This window comes from Dermochelys coriacea, chromosome 19 (assembly GCF_009764565.3).
Source record: "Dermochelys coriacea isolate rDerCor1 chromosome 19, rDerCor1.pri.v4, whole genome shotgun sequence".
NCBI lineage: Eukaryota > Metazoa > Chordata > Testudines > Dermochelyidae > Dermochelys > Dermochelys coriacea.
In genome coordinates this window covers 3,016,164-3,037,766 of record NC_050086.2, presented here as the reverse complement: position 1 = coordinate 3,037,766, position 21,603 = coordinate 3,016,164, and the positions used below count along the sequence as shown (strand labels likewise).

Genomic DNA, 21,603 nt, shown 5'->3' with positions numbered 1-21,603 from the left:
ACCATCTTTCTGGGCAAGAAGAATTACACACGCTTCCTTTAAGATAACCGATTACTGTTTCTCAATTGCCACGGTTGAAATTCCTTCCCACCACCACACATGCCCGCACAGCCAAACACATTCCTTCTACAGCACTCCTACCACCTTGTCAGTCCAAGAAAGCATGCCACATCCACGGCTCACCTCAGCCCCTTCCCAGACTTTACTGAAAGGATCAGACCACCACTGAAAAGTCATCATTGGGATTTTTTTTAATGTATTGGCTTTTAAAATGCAGCCTTAAAATGATTTACAAGCACCAATAAAGGGAAACAAATGAGTGATCCTTACACATCTTTGAAACACCACCCTACACCCAATAAACACACAGAGCCATCAGCTCTGTCAATGCAACTCTTTAAATATAGACTCTTACTGCCTTCTTAAGGGTGAACTGCAAGATACTATTCTGGGTATTCAACTCCTGTAGCTATCAGAATTCATTAGGGAGAGGCAGAAATTCCAGAATGGGTGACATTCCTGACAGCTCAACGTTCAAAACAGGAACTGGCATCCCACAGATGGACCAATACACAATAAGAGCATTCACAATCTAGACAGTTCCATTTCAAACCCTTCTGCAACCCACTGGCTGGGTGAAATGAACTTGGTGACTGTAGTTCACTTCATAACCATACCTATCTTTCCCCTCAGGAATCAAGTGAAAGAGGCAGGATTTGCTCAGAGTTGTAATTGCACTGAACTCCAAGATAAATTGTGACTCAGGTAGGGGGAGCTTTTCATGGTCACAAACATACTCAGCAAAGGATTTTACAGAAGTGGACTAAAGGGCATTTCAGGCTAGCGAAAGGCGACAGATCTGCAGGGTCTATCCCTAGAACAGATACAGCAGAGGTGGCAGCAGCTCAAGCTTCACTCACATCATTTTTCAGTGTGCGCTCATCATCTTCAACTTGGAGACATCCCCCAACTACAGATAAAAGGGGACTTTCGTCTACAGTCAGGTCCACGATTTCCTGGCTAAGGCTGACATTAAGGTAGTCACAACTCATGTCCCAGAGGAGTTAATTTTGAAAATGCCTGTTAAAATTTGTCTCTTACAATTTTGCACTTAAATGCTTTTCATCCTCCAAGCACTTTGCAAAGTTCAATTGAATTTTCCATTTGAATAAAGTGTCAAAAGGGGTTAATTTTCCAGCCTCTTGTTTTATCTTAGACCCAATAACACTACTTCAATTCATTTAGTTATTTCTAAACAAGAGCAGAGGATATAAATTGCTGCATCTTACCAATTAAAATAATATGGAAACTTCTATTTTAATCTAACTATGCACAACAAAAATTACCAAAGCCCCATTTCACACTGTGCAGTATTTCTACATCATAGCAGGAAAGTGGAATTACACTGGCTGAAATGCATTGAAATGCAGTACTTTGTACTGTTTAAATTTGATATCTAGATATTGTCAGACAGGGGAAGTAAAATCCAGGCTGTATACACTGTGAAATGCTGGATGCATTTCAGCCACTGTAATTTATTTTTTCCATTAAAAATATTCAGGGCATCATCATGCAATTTACCTGTCCCCCTATGAACCTTATCACACAACAGAGTCAGACCACCACCATAGCACAATATACCCAGACAACACTGTTCCACAGGATTAGCTCCTAGCAGCATTGTTGTGAGAGAAAAACTGGAAATCCCTGCCTCCAAAAATGAGGATCCAGGTAATTTGAATCTCCTGAGATGCTGGTTACGCTCTTCATCTTTATATCATTCTCCTCGCCCAGCCTCGTGTTAGGATACTACACTCTAGGTAGCCTTCCCTGGCTAGTCCTTAAAATAATGAGGTTTGAATTTTGTGTGTATTTAACTATTGTACTCAGAATTAGTTAGGAGTAGTTTGCTTTGAGTAAGAAACTGAGATCAGTGCAGAATCTCATTGTATATTTTGGAGAACAGTATTTAATAAATGCTTCAGTACCAAATATTCATAGCAAACTCACCAGGGCTATTTTTCCAAGCAGAGACTGGAAATGTTCATAGGACTAGTGCAAAAGAGAGAGTCATGGTGTTCTAATATGGCAAATGAATTTCTGTTCTGCTAAATGAACTTAAAGCCTGATGCTGCTGACCCTCAAAAACAGTCCCTGACAAACCAGAAGTTTGCTTTGCCACCAAATCCCTTTCACCAAAGAGCACCATTACCTCAAATGGAAGCAGATCATTTGCACTGAAAAGCCCCCATGCTTTATTTTGGATAAAAAGGGCTTGTCTGAAGTGCTCTGCCATCACTTTTTCACACCATGAACCTACTGCAGAGTTTTAACAAAAGACACTGTCCTCAGTAAGAAGAGGCACAGCTGGAAAGAGTGGGACCTACTGTATGCGCCATTGGGCACTCCCATTCCTTTCACTTCATATGCTTCATTCTTTGCTGCTACATACATGTGTTAGCCAGTCAGTCACATGTTGCACCCCCTCCATCTGCAAGCCTAGCATAGCCCTCACAAGCATCAGTGGGAGAAATGCATGTGTCTCAAGAAGAAAACAGCTCCCATGATGGGTTCTCTTTGTGCTCGGTCTCCAACGTTGGTTATGAAACTCAGTCCCATATTTGAACCGCCTGAAGATCTTTTAGCATTTAAGGAGCAGACATTTGCACACAGCCAAATATCCAGCTAAAAACTGAGCGTAGAAAGAGTCTCTGAGGGTCGTATGAAAAAGTTATCCACCCTGTGAAAATCTTTAGAATGAACCTGTGGTATAGGTAGAGTAACCCAGAGAGTTGTCTTATATGGAAAATGGAAATGTAACAACTTAAACAGTCAGTGAGTCTTTAAGGGTAGGAATTTAAAGGGGGCACTAAATCCCTATGAATCCATGACAAGGGCAACAGGCCACAGCAGCTGGTCCCTCCAGTCCCTTTGGGAGATTGCGCTGTGGCTCACTCCTCTCCAGCTGGGAGATTGTCTTCAATCCGCTTAACAAATTTCATTCGTATTTCTGTGACACCATCTCCTTTCAATGTATCCTGGACAAATTTCACATCCACGGCCATCTGAACCTGCGGGACGGAGAAGAAAAACCAAAAGGAAAGTTGCTATGAAGTTAAACTAACAGCTTTCCTATTAGCTGTCCACCCCTTAAGATAGGGGATCCAAGACACAGGACAGGACATATCATATGGGGTCCTAGAAAGGGCACTAATTACTCTATCAAAGATCATAAGCTTGTCCCCCTACGCCATTGGCACTCAGATACTATTGGGATGGGGCCATATCATTCCCTAGAAAGACAGACCTCCTAACAAGAGCAGCGGTTGGGATTCCTTCAGAACTCTGCGTTGCTTCTAGAAGACAGACTCCAGCTAATCCTTATCCCCAGGGCATCTACACACTCCCCCATTAATTGAGGCAGAGAGTTATAAACTTTATTCAGCACAGACCCTTCCCTTTGGACAATACCAACCAACTGGCTCCTCCAGTTCTACTTTGCTCTTGATATAGATTCACGGCAAGAGAAAACATGAAGACCACAAACTTGCACAAGGGGGCTGAAATGCCTGCAGAAGGCTCCATGTTTTCGTTTCCAGCCAAGATCTCCACAACACTTCATAGGAGAGAAGAGAAGCCTCACCATTTCCAGGGCTCCTCGCAACACCCCACACAAGAGGTTGGAGTAAATAAGAGATGAGTGGTTATCAGGCAGCTCCACAAAGTCCACCAGAGGGTTATTTTCCAAGATGAGGGAGAACTCATCGCCTGCTGGGCTCCAGTTGGTGATGCTCGGGGTGATGCCCAGATACATTTTAAATGCCACCTATTGAGTTACATGGAGCAGAGACAAGCAAGTGACCCAAACGGTAATATTTCCCATCGACGCTGGTCATCAAAGAATCTTAATGAGCTTTGCAAGTATTTACTAAGAAAATCAGATCCTTGGCTCCCATTGAAAGTTAAGAGGAGTCAGGGACCTAACTTCCTTGGGTGCTTTCAAAAATCCAACCCAAAGGCACACACCAGCCCTGTGAGTAGGTTAATTTTATCCCCTTCTCACAGGTGGGGAAATTGAGGGGAGCAATATTCCCTCCCCAAAGGGAAAAATCCAAGAATACTATTTGAATCAGATTTTGCCTAATTCAGAGCAGTTTCCATTTCCTTGGGTTATTTTCTCCCCATGTCAGGGTTCCCCCCCTACTCTGAACTCTAGGGTACAGATGTAGTGACCCACATGAAAGACGCCCTAAGCTTATTTCTACCAGCTTAGGTTAAAACTTCCCCAAGGCACAAATTCTTTGCCCTTGGACAGTACGCTGCCACCACCAAGTGATTCAACAAAGAATCAGGGAAAGGACCACTTGGAGTTCCTATTCCCCCAAAATATCCCCCCAAGCCCTTACACCCCCTTTCCTGGGGAGCCTTGAGAATAATATAACTAATTGGTTACAAAGTCATCACAGACTCAAACCCCTGGGTCTTAGGACAATAGAGAAATCAGTCAGGTTCTTAAAAGAAGGATTTTATTTAAAAAAGGGGTAAAAATCACCTCTGTTTCCATCCTGATTTTACAGGATGGGTAACAAAAGATTCAAGAACACAGCAGAAATTCCTCTAGGCTTAGTTTCAAAGTTACAAAAAACAGGAATATACCTCCCTCCTGCAAAGGAAAAATTCACAAGCAAAACACGCCTTGCCTGGCTTTTACTTACAATTTTTGTAACATGAGAGACTTTTAGGATGGTTTATAGGAGAAGGAGTTTCCTGACCTGATGCTTCTCTGCTTCCCAAGAGAACACACAAAACAAAGCCTCCTCCCCGCCCCTGCAAGATTTGAAAGTATCTTCTTTCCCCATTGGTCCTTTTTGGTCAGGTGCCAACCAGGTTATTTGAGCTTCTTAACCCCTTACAGGTAAGGAGGATTTCTAGGCTACCCTTAGCTGTATGGTTAGGACACCCCATATTCAGGAAACTCTGGTTTGGATACAAAATGATTTCAAAGTCTCTAGTTAAGCTCAGGAAGCAAGAAGCCACAAGATACATTTTAGAATACAATTGGTGCACCATTCATTATCTCATTCTAAATCAGAAGCTGTTCACCTTAACAGTCCATGAACAGCCTGGTTATGGTGCTGGGACAGGCATAGGACCAGCATTGGTAAAGACATGCAAGGCTGTACTTGGAGGATTACCTTTGCAATCACATCTGCAGTTTCCCGGAAGTCATGACATCTTCCTACATTGGACCGGGCCAGAAAATCTTCTATTAGCCGAACTCCAATGTTGTAGCCCCTGTCAATGCACCAAACAGCAGCAAACTATAGAATCATAACAGCACAGCTCAGCTCCAGGAAGATGTTCTAAATCAGTGGCTTGCAAATTTTTTTTTTTTTTTTTTTACTGGTGACCCCTTTCACATAGTAAGCCTCTGAGTGCGACCTCCCTTATAAATTAAAAACACTTTTTATATATTTAACACCATTATAAATGCTGGAGGCAAAGTGGGGTTTGGGGTAGAGGTTGACAACTCGTGACCCCCCACGTATTAACCTCACAACCCCCGACGGGTCCCAACCCTTATTTTGAGAACCCCTGTTCTAAATCTATGCAATAAAGCTGTCCTCTGAAACTAGTATGTGAAGAGATACAAAAGGAGGGGAAAATATTTTGTTTTAAATTCTGAAAAAAACACAAATGAACAGTGTTCAGTCTGCCGGTTGGATTGGGTGCAGAAAAAAGAAACAGCAGTTTAAACAGTTCTGCCTACTACAAACTTTCCCAAAGGACTCAAACTCCAACAGGTTAACTTACATTTTGTCAAGCTGTTTATTGACATCTTCGTCGTTCTCATAATCCTTACACAGCTGAGTGACCAAAGCTCCATAGGTCAGAGTGAAGAGCTCCGAGCTCTAAACAGATTCAAAAGGAATTTACCATCAGCTGGGCAGAAAAATCCCTGGGCACCTTTGGGTTTTGACCCCACCTTACTTTAGTTGGCCTGGAAAGGGGGCCAGAAAGCTTCCGATTCAAAGGAATCAATTACTATACCAATTACTACATCAATTACTACTACACTACAGATATTACTGTATCTACAGAGGTCCCAGATTTCATATTTTAAGGAAACTTTAACCTAACAGGTTTCAGAGTAGCAGCCGTGTTAGTCTGTATTCACAAAAAGAAAAGGAGTACTTGTGGCACCTTAGAGACTAACAAATTTATTAGAGCATAAACTTTTGTGAGCTACAGCTCACTTCATCGGATGCATGAAAGCTTATGCTCTAATAAATTTGTTAGTCTCTAAGGTGCCACAAGTACTCCTTTTCTTTTAACCTAACAGTAAACTTTAGTATATTTAAAATCTTTGGGGTGCTGCTCAAAGGTGACAAACTTACTGCCCCAGAGACAAATCTTCCATCTCCAGCATATGAACCACATGGGCAGAGGCAAAGCACATTCCCCCGCACCGCACCCAGTACACACTGCACTCCCCACTAATGTGTCCAGCCCTGACTTGAAGGAGTCATCTATAGGGCTGTTCAGTCTCCCTTGTCATTCAATCCTTAGCCTCTCTGGTGGACTACCAATTAGTGTCTCAAGATCATAATCAGAACACGCCATTAAGAACTGGAGTGAGACCTCCAAGTCGTTTCATACCGAGCACCAAATAATCACTATCATTGCAACAATTTACAATTACTAGCAATGTGAACTAGATTTGGATACAATTAACTTAGGCTTGAATAGAGACTGGGAGTGGATGGGTCATTACACAAAGTAAAACTATTTCCCCATGTTATTTCTCCCCCCACCCGACCCCCACTGTTCTTCAGACATTCTTGTTAACTGCTGGAAATGGCCCACCTTGATCATCACCACAAAAGGTTTTCCTCCCCCCCCCATCCCCGTTGGTAATAGCTCCTCTTAAGTGATCACCCTCCTTACAGATGCATCCGATGAAGTGAGCTGTAGCTCACGAAAGCTTATGCTCTAATAAATTTGTTAGTCTCTAAGGTGCCACAAGTACTCCTCCTCCTTACAGTGTGTATGGTAAAACCCATTGTTCCATGTTCTCTGTGTGCGTATATAAATCTCCCCACTGTATTTTCCACTGAATGCATCCGATGAAGTGAGCTGTAGCTCACGAAAGCTTATGCTCAGATAAATTTGTTAGTCTCTAAGGTGCCACAAGTACTCCTTTAGATTTGGACTGGTGACTTTTAGAGAGGTGATAGTGTACATATCCCATAAAAGCCCTCAACCTCTGTTATCCATATTTTCCCTGTGTCACGTTTGCACTGTACTTCTCAGATTCCACATGCAGTTCCCTTCATTAGAACAAAAAATACCCTGCATTCATAAACTGATTTATTTTTTTGTCTGTATGGTAGTTACATCCCAGCCCCTAAAGGTGATTTGTCCACTGCACATAATTTAGCACAAAAGGCTATTTCTGCTCACGAAGACCAGGACTGGAACAGCAGGGACTGTTTCAGGTGAGGACTGAAGTACACAGGTATGCAATGCAGCTGCACCCACTATGCCCAATTCTAATCAAGATTATTGTTCTTCCACAAGTGCCAGAATCACACAGAAGATTAATAAAAGAACAGACGCTCTCTCACAGCTGCTACCACTATATTTCCTGAGCCCAAAGTGATTAAGACATGGTTAGTGTTAGATGGTTAGTGTTTTCTTAGTAGCCATTAATCAGAACAGCAATTGATTACAAATTCATTCTCTCCTAAGTGGCTGAAAAATAAAAGCAAAGAATCTACACCAAAGTTAATTTTTCACATTATCAGAAATAAATGTAATTACTTGAGGAGACATGTTATTTTTAATATTTAAGACTTTGGGTTTCATTTTTTGCAACTGTTAGAAATATCATGGAAAGTCTAGTCTCAAATTAAGTAGCCTATCACCTACCATGAGATGCATAGATGCAGAAGGTGAAATGAATGGCAAATACCAATACTACAGAATGAAAGCAGCAGGCAGGCAGAAAGGAAGGGAAAAGAGACAACATCAGAGTTAAGTGAGACAAACTGATCACACCTCATTCTGAACAAGTTCACACACAGCTAAGTCTGAAACACAGGAAGGAATCACTCCCAAGCTGCTACATTCAATGAGTAGAACTTGGATTTGTTAGACGTTATAGAGTATTCTGTCCTGTCATTAAGACCTAATGTTAATTAACAAGGTCAACAATTGGAGAGAATACACATCTAGGCTCTCCTGTTTGGTTAAAAAAAGAATTAGTGAAACCGGCAGGAAAGCCACTAGAATTACAGTTCTATAGAGCTGGAATTTATTCTTTGTTTAGCATTTACAATGCTAAATTCATCACTGAAAGTCAAAGATTAAGATGCTCTCAGTTTATATTACTCAAAAAGGACAAGACAGAAGGCTCCTTTAACTCAGCTGGTATAGTCAGGAACCTGGAGAAAAAATTAACCAACATGCCAAAAAGGTTAAATTATTGTTAAGGAACCATATCATTTTAGTGAAGTCACATGCCTGGCAGCTGGACAGAGCAGTGGATGAATAGATGGAGAAAATCCAGCTGTTACCAGTCCAAAGTGTTTAAATTAACTGCATCCTGTCATCAAGCTTTCATCTACTACTATCAATCTGAAAGAAGTGTATAAAAGGAGCCTGCAATTGAAAGGAAGAGGCTAGAGGATGCCATTTAGTAATGTTCAAATGTTAGTCAATGCATCTATACAATTTAAAAATACCTAAAGTCACAGAGATCTGACTTGTAGATCAATGCTTGGTTTTTACATAATTTGGTAGACTCAAATTGCCTATCAGCTTTACAGCAAGTAGCCTTTTTGTATTTCATTCTCATGTATATATGAAAGCACAGCAAATTAATCATTAATCTAAGTTTACTTGGCCTTTTAGACAATCTTCAGTAGCATACTACTACTACTGTGGTAACAAGAATGTTTGAATGCTAATTAAATAAATCCAATGACTTAAACACAAAAGCCATGTCCACACAAGAAAAATGGAGTCAGTGGCCGACAAAGGGGGTCTGCAATGGATGGAGCTCAATTATTGCCGAGTACAGACAAACCAAATTCAGCATCTGCACCCATTGCTGAACCCTGCAAACTGCAACAGATATTCATCCTAGTGTAGAAAAGACTGAGGGAGAAAATAAAATCAATGAATGAAGATCTATTTAAGTCAACGAGCCACATTCACTTGCGATTTAATGGAGTTGTTAAATCAAGGATGGATGAGCTTGGCTCCATTTATCTTCATGTTGAAATTTATGCTCTACACCTTTGTTCCTCATATCTTTCAAAAAAAGAAAAGGAGGACTTGTGGCACCTTAGAGACTAACAAATTTTTTTGAGCATAAGCTTTTGTGAGCTACAGCTCACTTCATCAGATTCATGCTATAGCTCACGAAAGCTTATGCTCAAAAAAATTTGTAAGTCTCTAAGGTGCCACAAGTCCTCCTTTTCTTTTTGCGGATACAGACTAACTCAGCTGCAGATACAGACTAATACAGCTGCTACTCTGAAACCTATCATATCTTTCACACTCCTAGATTCATCTGGAGTGCTAACACGGAATAAGATTATAGACAGGCAAGACCCAAATGTGGCCTAACCTTTTCAAAAAGGCAACGTGTGATATGTACTGTGCAGGTCAAAGGCGTATTTCTACAAATATAAAAAAAGATAGCCCTCCTGCTCTTAGTCTAAGGAAGCCAGGACTCTGCAGCACTATTATAAGGAGCTGAAGTAATGCTGTGTGTACTGTGGGTTTCAGAGTAGCAGCCGTGTTAGTCTGTATTCGCAAAAAGAAAAGGAGTACTTGTGGCACCTTAGAGACTAAAAAATTTATTAGAGCATAAGCTTTCGTGAGCTACAGCTCACTTCATCCGATGTGGATGTGGATTTTCCACCAAATGCATCCGATGAAGTGAGCTGTAGCTCACGAAAGCTTATGCTCAAATAAATTTGTTAGTCTCTAAGGTGCCACAAGTCCTCCTTTTCTTTATACTGTGGGTGTTGCTCTAAGGATTAGGATAGCTGTGGTTTAAGCCAGACAACTCCCCACATAAACATTAACACAAGCCCCTTAGCTGACAAAACATCCACCACTGAGCTCCTAACACCCCAGCAGCAGCCTCCATCACTGTGGGGTACACGTTGGGGGGACACTGCAGGGATCCGGGAGGCAGGTATTTAAGGCATCCCAGACTTTTGCGAGCCACCCCGGGGCTGGGGTCGCTGTTCTGCGATGCAGGGGCTTGGAGCAGGCACAGGGGCATACAGCGCAGCCGGAGCTAGTCAGCAAACAGGGCGCCCAGACTCACCCCCACGGCCCCCCAGTACCAGGATGGCGCAAGCTGCCCGTGCCCGGCAGGATTAGCCGGGTTCCTGCCAGCAGCTTGGCACCGGCCCCGAGGCCCCCACCTCAGAACCGCTAGGAATCTGCCGAAGGCGCCGCAGGTCCGGACGCCCCCCCAACTCCAGGCCCCCCCCGCCCCCAACACACACCCCCGCTACTACAGGCCCCCCAACCCCACGGTCCGGACACACACACCCCCGACTCCAGGCCCCCCCCCGCCGCCGCCTCCACGGTCCGGGCGCCCCCCCCGACTCCAGGCCCCCCCCGCCCCCAACACACCCCCCCGCTACTACAGGCCCCCCAACCCCACGGTCCGGACACACACACCCCCGACTCCAGGCCCCCCCCCGCCGCCGCCTCCACAGTCCGGGCGCCCCCCCCGACTCCAGGCCCCCCCCGCCCCCAACACACCCCCCCGCTACTACAGGCCCCCCAACCCCACGGTCCGGACACACACACCCCCGACTCCAGGCCCCCCCCCGCCGCCGCCTCCACGGTCCGGGCGCCCCCCCCCGACTCCAGGCCCCCCCCGCCGCCTCCACGGTCCGGGCGCCCCCCCCGACTCCAGGCCCCCCTCCCCGACTCCAGGGTCCGGGCGCCCCCACGCTCTGGACTCCGCCCCCGGCCCGGCGCCCCCGCCCCCACAGCTCTCCTCAGTCGCCTCCCCGCCCCGCCCCCACGTACCATTTTCTTGCTCTCGGTGCCCCGACCGGCCTGGCGCGACATCCTGCCCAGCCCGCTGTGCGTCGGCCCAGCCCCTCCGACCCGCTCAGCCGGCAGCCTCCCCGCAGAGCCTGGGGGCGGGGCCTGGCGCGGGGTATGACGGGAACTGGAGTCCCCTTGAACCCAGCGCCTCCTCCACCCCGGCGCGGCCGCTCCGCCAGGAGAACTACCGCCCCCACAAGGCACCGCGCGACGCCCTCGGGGCATGCTGGGAACGAGAGGGGAGGGGGAGGGAGATGTACCACTCCCAGCAGGCCCTGGGAGAGCAGCGCTTGACTCAACTACAGTTCCCAGCATGCCCTGGGAGAACAGGGGCTGCAGAGACTACAGCTCCCAGCATGCGCTGGGCGGGCTCAGGGGGTGGAAGGACTACAATCCCCAGCATGCCCAGCCACGGCGAGTCTGGCCTCTAGGTGGCAGGTGGGGAGCAGGCTGCAGGGTGGGCAGCTGCATCCCCTGCCCTGTGGCCTTCGCGAGGTGGGGTGGCGCCTGGCCCCGGGCCTGCACTCAGCCCTGGAGTGTGGGCAGCCGCGCCAGGGGCTGGCCGAGTCCATCTGGCCGGGCTGGGTTCAGTGCCCCCCGCCAGGTGGGGCAGAACCATCTCCCCAGCACGGGAGCGGGGCCGCGAGCCCCCTGGAGAGAGGGCACAGGGTGATCCGGCTCCTGGCTGGGATCACACTCCTTTGGCAGGCCAGCCGGGGAGCTCCCCGCCACCGGGAGGAGGGCACGGCACGGCTGGCACCTGTCTGGCTGAGGGGGGCCCTGTGGTTCCATACGAAACTCCGCAGGGTGTGTGTGTCGTGACCCGCCCTGAACCCCGGGCCACGTGCTGCTAACTTAACATACAGGCACAAAACACACGCTCACAGAGTGAACCAGCTCTGCGGCCCCTCAAGCACTCTGGTCTCACGCAGGTTTCAGTTCCCCAGCAGGAATGCAACACTAGCAAACATGGAACAAAAAGAAAAGGAGGACTTGTGGCACCTTAGAGACTAACAAGTTTATTAGAGCATAAGCTTTCGTGAGCTACAGCTCACTTCAGCGGATGCATTTGGTGGAAGCTGTAGCTCATGAAAGCTTATGCTCTAATAAATTTGTTAGTCTCTAAGGTGCCACAAGTCCTCCTTTTCTTTTTGCGAATACAGACTAACACGGCTGCTACTCTGAAACATGGAACAGTGTGTTTATGTTTCTGCTGCTACCATTCCACAGTCGCTCTTGCAACTGGCTAGAGGCAATTCACAAAAAGAAGGCGGTTTGTTTGCAGTTAAATCTGAATTAACATGGATTGGAGTCCTCAAAGTGCAACGACTGTTTTATGTTACTTAGAGAACAACATATAAAGTATGTAATTGTTTACTTGCGACATAGGGCAGTGCAAGTGAGAAAGCAAAGCTCACTGAAGAGTCCCCGTGGTAGAATAGAGTGGGGAAGCAGAGGGTCCAAGGCGGGAGGGAGGGGGGATGGTATTTGGAGGGGAGCAGGCAGTGCGTTGGAGGAGCCCAGCTATAAGGCGTAAGATCAGAGAGCTGGGAGAAGTGAAGGAAGACCAAATCAGGGAAACCTTTGAAAACCAGGAGACCCATTTGGAAGTGGGTTTGAAAACTGACAGGAAATATAAACTTTTCATTTTTGTAGCTGAGTATGTCCTTGTATGGTAGGAGAGTCAGCTCAGGAGAGCTATAGGGGAGAGAAGTGAAAGAGACTTCACTGATTCACTTCAACCCAGACCTGCTTCCAGCTGCTAAACATGCAGGCTCACCACACCTCTCTTCCAATGTCCTTTGTTCCTGACCTGCAGCCCTCCTACAATTCCAATCCTAGACTTTACACAATTCACCTTATTCCCGACCTGAAACTCCAATTGCTGTTCCAGTCCTCAGAGTAGCAGCCGTGTTAGTCTGTATTCGCAAAAAAGAAAAGGAGTACTTGTGGCACCTTAGAGACTAACAAATTTATTTGAGCAGTCTCTAAGGTGCCACAAGTACTCCTTTTCTTTTTTGTTCCAGTCCTGGCTCTCCTTGAGCAGACACTAGATACATCAGGCCATGTTCTCTGTTGGATTTGCAGTATGAACCTTTGACCATAGACTAGGAATGCACAAACATTTGAACTTGCGACCTGAGCTTTGAATTGGAGTGTGATTCCTCAGAAACAAACATCTGGTTTATTCATCTATTTCCTGAATTGCTTCATAGCCACTGAGTTCAGAAAATAGTATTAACTCCATCACATACCATAGCTAAATTACCAGAGCTCATTGTCTGTAGGACACCCTGAAGCAAAGCAGTCCGCTGCATCCAAGGAAGCCTATCACTAAGTATTTGATGGGTGATATATGCCATGTGTGTTATTTGGCCAACATTCGGTGCCCACATTCTCCAAACTGCACATGTTAACAGAACATAACTGGCTCGTAGAGATAAGGACCCATAGTGCCTGTGTTAATACTGCACAATGGTGACAGTATCTAAGGGCCTTCCGTTTATGAGATAACATGGTATGCATTATCTCATGGAGAAACGGTGCTTCAGCTAATGCCAGGGCTCTGGGGCACTTCTTGTTCTTTGCAGAGATTGTGTAATTTAGTTGAGAGTTTCACGCCTAGAAGTCTGATTCTGCAAAACAAATGTTTAACTAAAATTAATCGGAAATGTTGCTGTCAGTTTGTATAACAATACCACTGCAGTCCCATTCTCTTTGGTGTAGTCGGTTGGCACAATAATCTGTCTAGCATCAGAAGGTGCCAGATTCATACTATGCTGATGACCCATGTGGAAGTGGGGGCATCATTATTACATTACAAAGTAAAATCAAGATATTAAATTAGGAGTTTTTTTCTCCAGAACTATATAAAAATAAGACATTAACCAGTAGCCTGAAGTTAGGTCAACAATGAAAGCAGATGAAGTGGGAGAAGCTCAGGTCACTACCCAGGATCCTTTTCCATCTTGGCTTATCTCTCCCCTTCTGCCTCAATCTACTTCACTGAGGCTTTTGGAAAGATTGTTACACCGATAACTGTTCCAGCCGATCTTTTGTAACACCACACCACTTCCAGCAGCAACATGGGGCATGGAGCATTCACAGGTCCCATTCGCAGACGGCTACCCCCACTACAGTGCCATGAAGAGTCTGGCCCTATCTCTTCCAGAAGTACCTTTTTCAAGCCACAGCTCTGTGGCACAGTAGAATCTGGGCCAGGTTCTGATCCCCTTGTTTATCTAGCATAGCACTTACTTCAAGCCTATTTGTGGAGTGAGGGCTTGTCTACGCTGGAAAGCATAGACACTACACTCAGCATAGACACTACCTATGCTGCCAGGAGGGGTTCTCCCATCAGCATAGGTAATCCACCACCCCGAGTGACGGTAGCTAGGTTGATGGAAGAATTAACTATGTCGTTCAAGAATGGGGATTTTTCACATAGCTGGGTCAACCTAATTTTCTAGTGCAGACCAGGCCTAAAGGATCATTCAGTGTGAGTAAAGGGATCAGAATCTGGCCCTCTCATTGCAGCAAGTCTAGACTTTTATTGTAATAGCTTAGATTCTTGTTTGTCAAAGCACCTAGACTACAAAAGAGCCCACACCCCACAGCCCTTGGCATCGGCAGTGTTTTAACACTTAAAGAAAAACAACTGGCTGGCCCCTGCTGAGGAAGGATGGACAGGTGCCCAGCTGTTTGTTCTGACACCACTGGAATAACAGGAAGTTCTATTGTAACAATGATACCTAAGGCCCTGCGAGAGTAAAATGCTTTCTGTGCAGCTGGGGAGGACGCAGGGGGTCCTGAGAGAAGTCAGTTACTGGTTTTATACCTACAGAGAGAGGGAGAATGGGACAGCGGATACTTGACTGCAGCACACACACAATGGTCTATAGGACACACACAATAGTCTGTAGGACACACACACCTCTCACAGATTTCTCATGAGGTCATGGTAACCACAAGGACAAAGCTTTCATGGTGGCCATTGTCACGAGGGCCCTGAGAGGTGTGTGCCGTAGAAGTCTATTCATGGTTTTCCTGTTCTGCTTTGTACAGAGATCGCCCAGGCTCCTAGGTTCCACACTCGACTGTGTGACTTTGAGCAAGCCACTTCACTTCTCAGTCCACCCACCCCCCCACCCCAAATGTGTTTAGTAACACACACTTGCCTACCACACAGGCACTGTGAGACATTGCTGATTAATTTAACGAAGCATTTTGGGATCCTTGTCTGAAAGGCACTGAAGGCAAGCTAAGAACAGATGTGCTCTTTAATCTCCCTGTGACAGCTCCTCACACTCAGGGCTAGTCTGATGTTCCAAAGCCTGGACCTCCTGCCCCCAACACAGTAGCTCTTCTTCGTGGTTCTGCAAGATCTCACCAGAGCTCAAAGCACCAGCACCAAAGAGATAAGGTGTTTAGTGGAAGGGCCATTTCCCAGGCTGGTCAGACAGGTTTGTGAAGCAGCTACGGTCTCAGTGACAAACCTGGACAGTAGCTGTGGGATGTACATTCAGCCGAAGAGAAGGGAAAGCAGCAGACAGAGTATTTTTTTCTGTAAAGCAGACATACATTCTCCTTTCCTTACAGACATCAGGTGTGTCAGCCTAGTGCAAAAAGCAGATGGAAGCCCCAGAAGCAAAGGCTAGTGGCAGAAGATGTTTTTATTTCAGCTTCCAGCTTCAGGTGCCATAGATACTTTATTTGCAGCATGGAAAGCCTGGTCTTGTGGGGCTGAGAGCCAGGCAACCTGGGAACTGTTACCCACCCTGCAGCAGTCTCTCTGCGTGACCTTGGGAAGTCACTGTCTTGCTCTGTGCTTCAGTCTTCCCATCTGTAAAATGGAGGATACTGATATTTAAGAAGGTGGGAAGCTTCAGTTCATGCATCACTGCGAAGTGCACCGGGTGGCATTCAATACAAGGTGTCCCAGAGAGCAGGGATATTAATGTATCTGTGCTCCAGATTGAGTCTGCACTTACAAAGGCTTTTGACTGTAAGGGCAGCCAACTTCTGGAGAGCGTGGGATCAAACAGCCCAGTGGGGACAGTTAGAAGGCAGCTCGGTATATGTTGGTTTGGCACCCCTCAGACATGTTTGCCGTTATGCCTACAGTCAGAGTGACCTCCCAATTATAAAGATATTGTAGCTATTTTTCCCCATTGGCTTTTGAGTTCGAGTCTGCATGGGAGTTAAACTAACCATTGTTACATGATTTGTATGACTGATAGGAATAGTACCCATTAAACATATAGAAAGGAGAGCTAAGCTATTTTCTATTGATGAAATTGTTAATGTTCCCTGTGATATTTTCCAGGTGTCTCTTTCAAATTAAGTCAAGATGGCAATCCATCAGAGCCCCAGCTACAAACAGGACCAGCAAATATCTGACCAACTCTGCAAGGACTCCTCAGTGCCCATGGAGTTTAAATTAAATTTTTGTCTGATGAATAATATTGAAAGGGAAATTACTAAATATAGGGCCCCATTCATTAAAAATTGAAAAAGTCCCTCAAATATACTTGTGCAGACAGGTTGGGTTCTCTGTCCTCCCGTGGTTTTTCTATGCCTCCTGTTACACATTCAGCGCATGATTAATAATGAGAAGTGTCAGGTGGTTTATGTGTATCCATAAAGCATGTATGAGCAAAAAGTGAATTTATATGCAAGTGGCTCACTGCCTAGTCTGAGGCTAGACCAATGCTTACTGCTTTCAGACATTTCTCTGGTAGGTTCTTCCTATAAGTGGCCCCCAAAAAGATTCTCCAGATGCAATATTTATTCTTACATTTCCAGCTTTTCAATGAGTATGTGATCATTAAAAAGATATGATAAAGATAATAAATCAATCAAAATAAATCCCTCAGATCCAAGATGAATAAATCCCTAGATCTAACAGCATTAGCTCCCCACTGAACAGACCCCTCCCCTGCAGACCAATGAGATTCTGCCACCTTGCGCCCCACAAGTGGCTACATTTCAGAAGCATTGTTGGCACATAGTTTATAAAATGCTTTGGGATCGCTCTATAAATGTAAATTGTTGTTGTTATTCTCTCAGTAAGTTTGGGCCCTATCCTGCAAGTACTTAAGTACTTGCTTTACTTTAACCCCATGAGTAGCCCCCTGAACGCAATGAGAATATTCATGTGTTTAAAGTTAATCGTTGTCTAATGAAGCCCTATATTTTCCACACATCCCAAACACGAAATCTCCTGCATGCCTTTCCAACAAGATAAAGCCACACAAGCAGTCCTTCATAGTAGTCATCCTCCTTCCAAAGCAAAGCCTGCACCAGATGAAACTAGCATGGAAAAAAACACAGAGCTAATAGTCCATGAGATCCCTTTATAAAGACCCATCAGCGACTGGTTTCAGCCTACAGAGACCAAGAAATTCATAGTGAAGGCTGACACTATGCCAAGAGTTCTACAGTAGGCATTCTCAGCAGATATGGTACAGGAGTACAGTGCATACATGTAGTGCCTTGTTGGCCTGGCTGAGGGTCCAGAGAAGGGTGATTGGTTCTTCTAACAAATATATCTTACTGACTCTATCTTTCATGCTTCTTGTGGTATTTCAGCCATGAGGCAAATTTGTGATCTCTCTAGTATAGCCCTTTAACCCGGTGTCTAATCTCTTCTGCTGGGAGTCCGGTCCCAGGACTCAACATTAAGGTGCAGAGCTGTTCTGCTGACTCACCCTGGCAATCAGACCAGGTGGAGCCTATTAGCTCCAATCCAAGTTGTATAAAGGTTGAGCCTGGGGTAGGGGGACAGGGCTATAGTGGGCTAGTAGGGAGCAGTCCTAGTAGGAAGTTTGTATAACATCAAAGGAACTCCGCTCAGGAAGGAGGTCAGTTTGGCTCTTCACCAATGTGCATCCATGAGATGTGATAGAGACTGGGTAGGAAAGCCACTTGCTTTCAGGACCCCTAAGTGGTTGGGGTTCATGGTGGAAAGACTGGCAGATTCTGCCTTGTAGCAGCAGCACCAGCACTCAGTCTGCCTGATGGGATTGCTAAATGAAATGTTTAATGTACCTATTGAGTACTAACAGGCTCCTGGGGAGCAATGAGCTAGTTATTATTAGGCTGAAAGACTCTAGCTTTGGGATACTCGGCTATTTGAGTGGGACCATTTTACAACATTAATGCACTCCTTGGCTGCTCTTAATGCAATGTGATGCCATATATCTTTACTTACCAGATGTACATGTCTGTTCTCCCTGAAAATCAGGATGAAGCTCAGATACCTCTTTGCAGACAGCAAGCCAGGAGAAATGTTCTCTATGCTCTGTCCAGAGCACCTTGGTAAAGCGCTGCAGCCTCTTCTGAAATAAATTCAGCTGGGGAAAAGGCTACAACAGCTTGCCAAGGGGGAAGGTTGAAATTGATTGAGGGTTAGTAGGTTGTGTAGTTTGCTTTGTAATGATTAAGGCTTTCATGTCTCCAGGCATCTGCTGTGCATATGTTTAAAGAGAAAATGAGTGCTATATGCACTACCGGCCCATTTCCTGTCATATCCAAGCTAGGTAATAAATGAGGCTCTTACACTTACATGGCACTCTTCCGCCCAAGGGATGCAAAAGCTCTGCAACCTGGAAAGCTGAAGGTAGAAGGTGCTGAGCACCTACTGTGGGACATCAGGAACCCTCACCATTATGAAGGCTTTGGCTTGCAGCTCAAGTGGACTAAGGGGGTACCCAGGGCCTTTTAGCTTCAACCACTGGTTTGCATTTGACCCACTGTAAGTAGCCATGGATGGCTGGGAGATGACTTTTGGGAGTTCTCAGTCCTGTTCCCATCAAGCAGGTGCCCATATCACACACCCACCAGCCTGTCTGGGTTCCTGGTTGGTGGTCTCAGATGAGAGGCTAAAGACCACATGGGAAACAGACCAAACTCTCCCCTTAGAGGTGATGTTCCAGGCCAGGGCACAGGGAGCAGTGGGGGGAAAGCCTGCCTGTGCCACACCTGCAGAAGCCCCGTCATTGTCTCACCCATTCAGAATCCCCTTCTGGGTCCCTGAGTTTGCAACTGTAGGCCTCCTTCTTGCACCTGTTTTCTCATTAGTTGTCCCACTTAATTGCTTGAGCACTGGGGAGAGAGGCCTTCAGATGTTCCCAGAACTCAGTAGGTGCTAACACTCAGCACCCTGACACAGAAGGTCTAGGATGGGACTACTCGGTCCTGCCCCAGTGCAGGGGATGGGATTACTTGGTCCTGCCCCAGTGCAGGGGCTGGGCTGGGCTCTCCAGGTCCCTTCCAGCTCTAGGATTCCATGTTCAGTCAACAAGCAGAGCCTTCCCATGGTGCAGGGCTGCCAGACACCACATCCCACTGTCCTAGTCTTTACACACAAGTAACAGATAAAGCTTTCGCCCCAGCCTCTCAGTGAATCTACCTCATTAAACAAACAATCAAGGAAGGTGCCTTGAACTACCAATATCATCAGCCTGGACTGGGAGAGCCATTTCAGAGATGAGCTGCTCTACAGAGCCAACGTTATCCCAGCCCCTCTTCTGCATTTCTTTTCCGTGCACATCCACTTACCGATGCCAGGGCCAGGATTTTCAGAAGTGACTAGTGGTTTTGGGTGCCCACCTGAGATGCTTTCAAGAGACACGATTTTCAAAGGGTGGGTGCTCCATCCTTTCTGAAGATAAGATTCCCCCTTAAGGTGTCTCAGCATGAGTGCCCCAAAACCAATGCCCCCCAAATCGTGGCCTGGATGTATAACTTTTGGCAAATCATTTATGTCCGTGACAAAGCAACGAGGCGAGTGACTTTGCTCCAGTCTGTAACCCCTGGCTAGAGGCATATTCCATCTGGCTGTAGCATTACCGATCACTGTCTCAAGGCAGTTGCCTCGCTGCTAAGTTTGAACAACTATGAACAGAGCTCAGGCAGCAGCAGTGGGGCTGGGAGTCCCACATGCTAACCGGAGTGTTTTGTGTTTATCCCCAGACTTAACCAGAGTGTTCCAAGGCTCCACGATTACCAGTGACCAATAATTCCTCTTTCTTTTTTTTGGCCAAGGAATTTCACTACACTTTGAAGATACAAGAGCTGACGAAGAGCACTGCAGTGCCAGGAATATGTCGAGCAGGTCTTGGAGAGAGTTAGCTTAGCCAGGCCTGGCTTAGCAGTTCTGCTCTATAATTTATGTGGGTTTTACAGGGACCTTATGGAAAACATCATAATGGAACTTTTCAAGCAAAGCATTGCAGGAAGGCATCTTAACTCCCTCCATCTCTCCAAGGGGCTTGAAATCCAAACCAGGACTCTGGAGGAGGGCACCGACCACAAGAATAGCAGCACTCTGCTGTTTGGGGGCACCGGCTGCAAAATGGGGATAAAGCCCCATTGAGACGTCTTATCTCTACAGATATTGCAAATGACCCTTCCTGAAAAATCTCTTCCAATGGATGTTTAGCTGCTCTTCTCTTTATAACTGCCAGCTTCAACCCATTTCAGCAGCAGTGCTATTCATTAACCAGCTTCCTTACATAGTGTCAGTAATAAAATACTTTGCCCTCACATTGCATCTTTCCTTAAAGAGACCCATCAGTTATCATCCCCATTCCACAGATAGAAACCCAGAGGCTCAAAGAAGGAAGGGACTTGCCCCAGGTCACACAGAGAGGCAGTGGCAGAGCTGAGAACTGGTTCTCAGTTGTTTGTTCGGACCATTATGCCGCCCTCCAGATGCAGCGGAGCAGTATAAGCAGGAAGGGGTGTGAATTAATCACACACTTAGCTGCAGAGAATATGGAATCCATCTGGAGCTCAGCGTTGTCACTAAAGCAGCAATACATGGTTTTGCTGGGAAAAAGTCCGTGATGTGTACTGCACTGTGTGACGAAGTAGAGATTTTCCCTTGTTATGTTGCATGTGAGTCTTACTCTTTTGCATGAATGCTGTGTGTGCCTCAGTTTCCCTGTGTATTGCACCAATGTCTAGGTGGTGGGAATAAGCGTGTGTGACTTTTGTGGGGGTTGCTCCAGCTGCCTGCATGGATGCTATGGCTGCCCCTTCATAACCTGAGACCCACGAGGGGGATGCGACCAGGTGACTCTTGGCCTGGGAAACGAGACAAAGGCCGGAGGAGGAGCAACGGGGAGGGCAGGGGCCAGGCTGCTGGAAGTGAGTCAGTCTTGGCTGGCTTGGGGTGCAGGGGGAGGGCCAGAACGCTGGCTCCCTTCCCCCCAAGATGGACTTGGCTGAAAGTCACTGATTTCTGTGCTACCAAGTTCTGCCCTACGCTGTGTTCCTGTCGACTAATAAACCTTCTGTTTTACCGGCTGGCTGAGAGTCATGTCTGACTGCGGAGTTGGGGTGCAGGGCCCCCTGGCTTCCCCAGGATCCCCACATGGGGGGACTCACTGTGGGATGCGCATGGTGTGGAAGGGGATGCTGAATGCTGAGGTCAGACCCAGGAAGGTCGAAGCTTCTTGTCCTGACGACAGTCTGCTCCGAGAGAGGAGGCTCCCCCAGAGTCCTGCC

The 21,603-nt window shown here is 46.4% G+C and overlaps 1 protein-coding gene and 1 long non-coding RNA gene across 3 annotated transcripts in view; one reads left to right on the top strand and one right to left on the bottom strand.

Annotated features, from left to right (window-relative positions):
• Window positions 1-233: 233 nt before the first annotated feature.
• The window catches only part of TRAPPC3 (trafficking protein particle complex subunit 3), a 26,423-nt gene continuing 5,053 nt past the window's right edge, over window positions 234-21,603 (bottom strand). The window contains exons 2-6 of one of the 2 annotated variants that reach the window (XM_043505903.1): window positions 11,068-11,141; window positions 5,815-5,912; window positions 5,196-5,295; window positions 3,644-3,826; window positions 234-3,071 (exon numbers count right to left, since the gene is read on the bottom strand). In XM_043505903.1, coding sequence (XP_043361838.1) covers window positions 2,952-3,071; window positions 3,644-3,826; window positions 5,196-5,295; window positions 5,815-5,912; window positions 11,068-11,109 — 543 coding nt within the window. In that variant the 5' untranslated portion in view covers window positions 11,110-11,141 and the 3' untranslated portion in view covers window positions 234-2,951. Of the gene's footprint in view, window positions 3,072-3,643; window positions 3,827-5,195; window positions 5,296-5,814; window positions 5,913-11,067; window positions 11,403-21,603 lie in introns of those variants that run through there. The other variant, XM_038377372.2, reaches the window with a different exon arrangement.
• Window positions 17,884-21,603, top strand: part of LOC119845298 — a 20,136-nt gene continuing 16,416 nt past the window's right edge. Inside the window, exon 1 of the long non-coding RNA XR_005289559.2 lies at window positions 17,884-17,951. This is a non-coding gene — a long non-coding RNA (uncharacterized LOC119845298). The remainder of the gene's footprint in view (window positions 17,952-21,603) is intronic.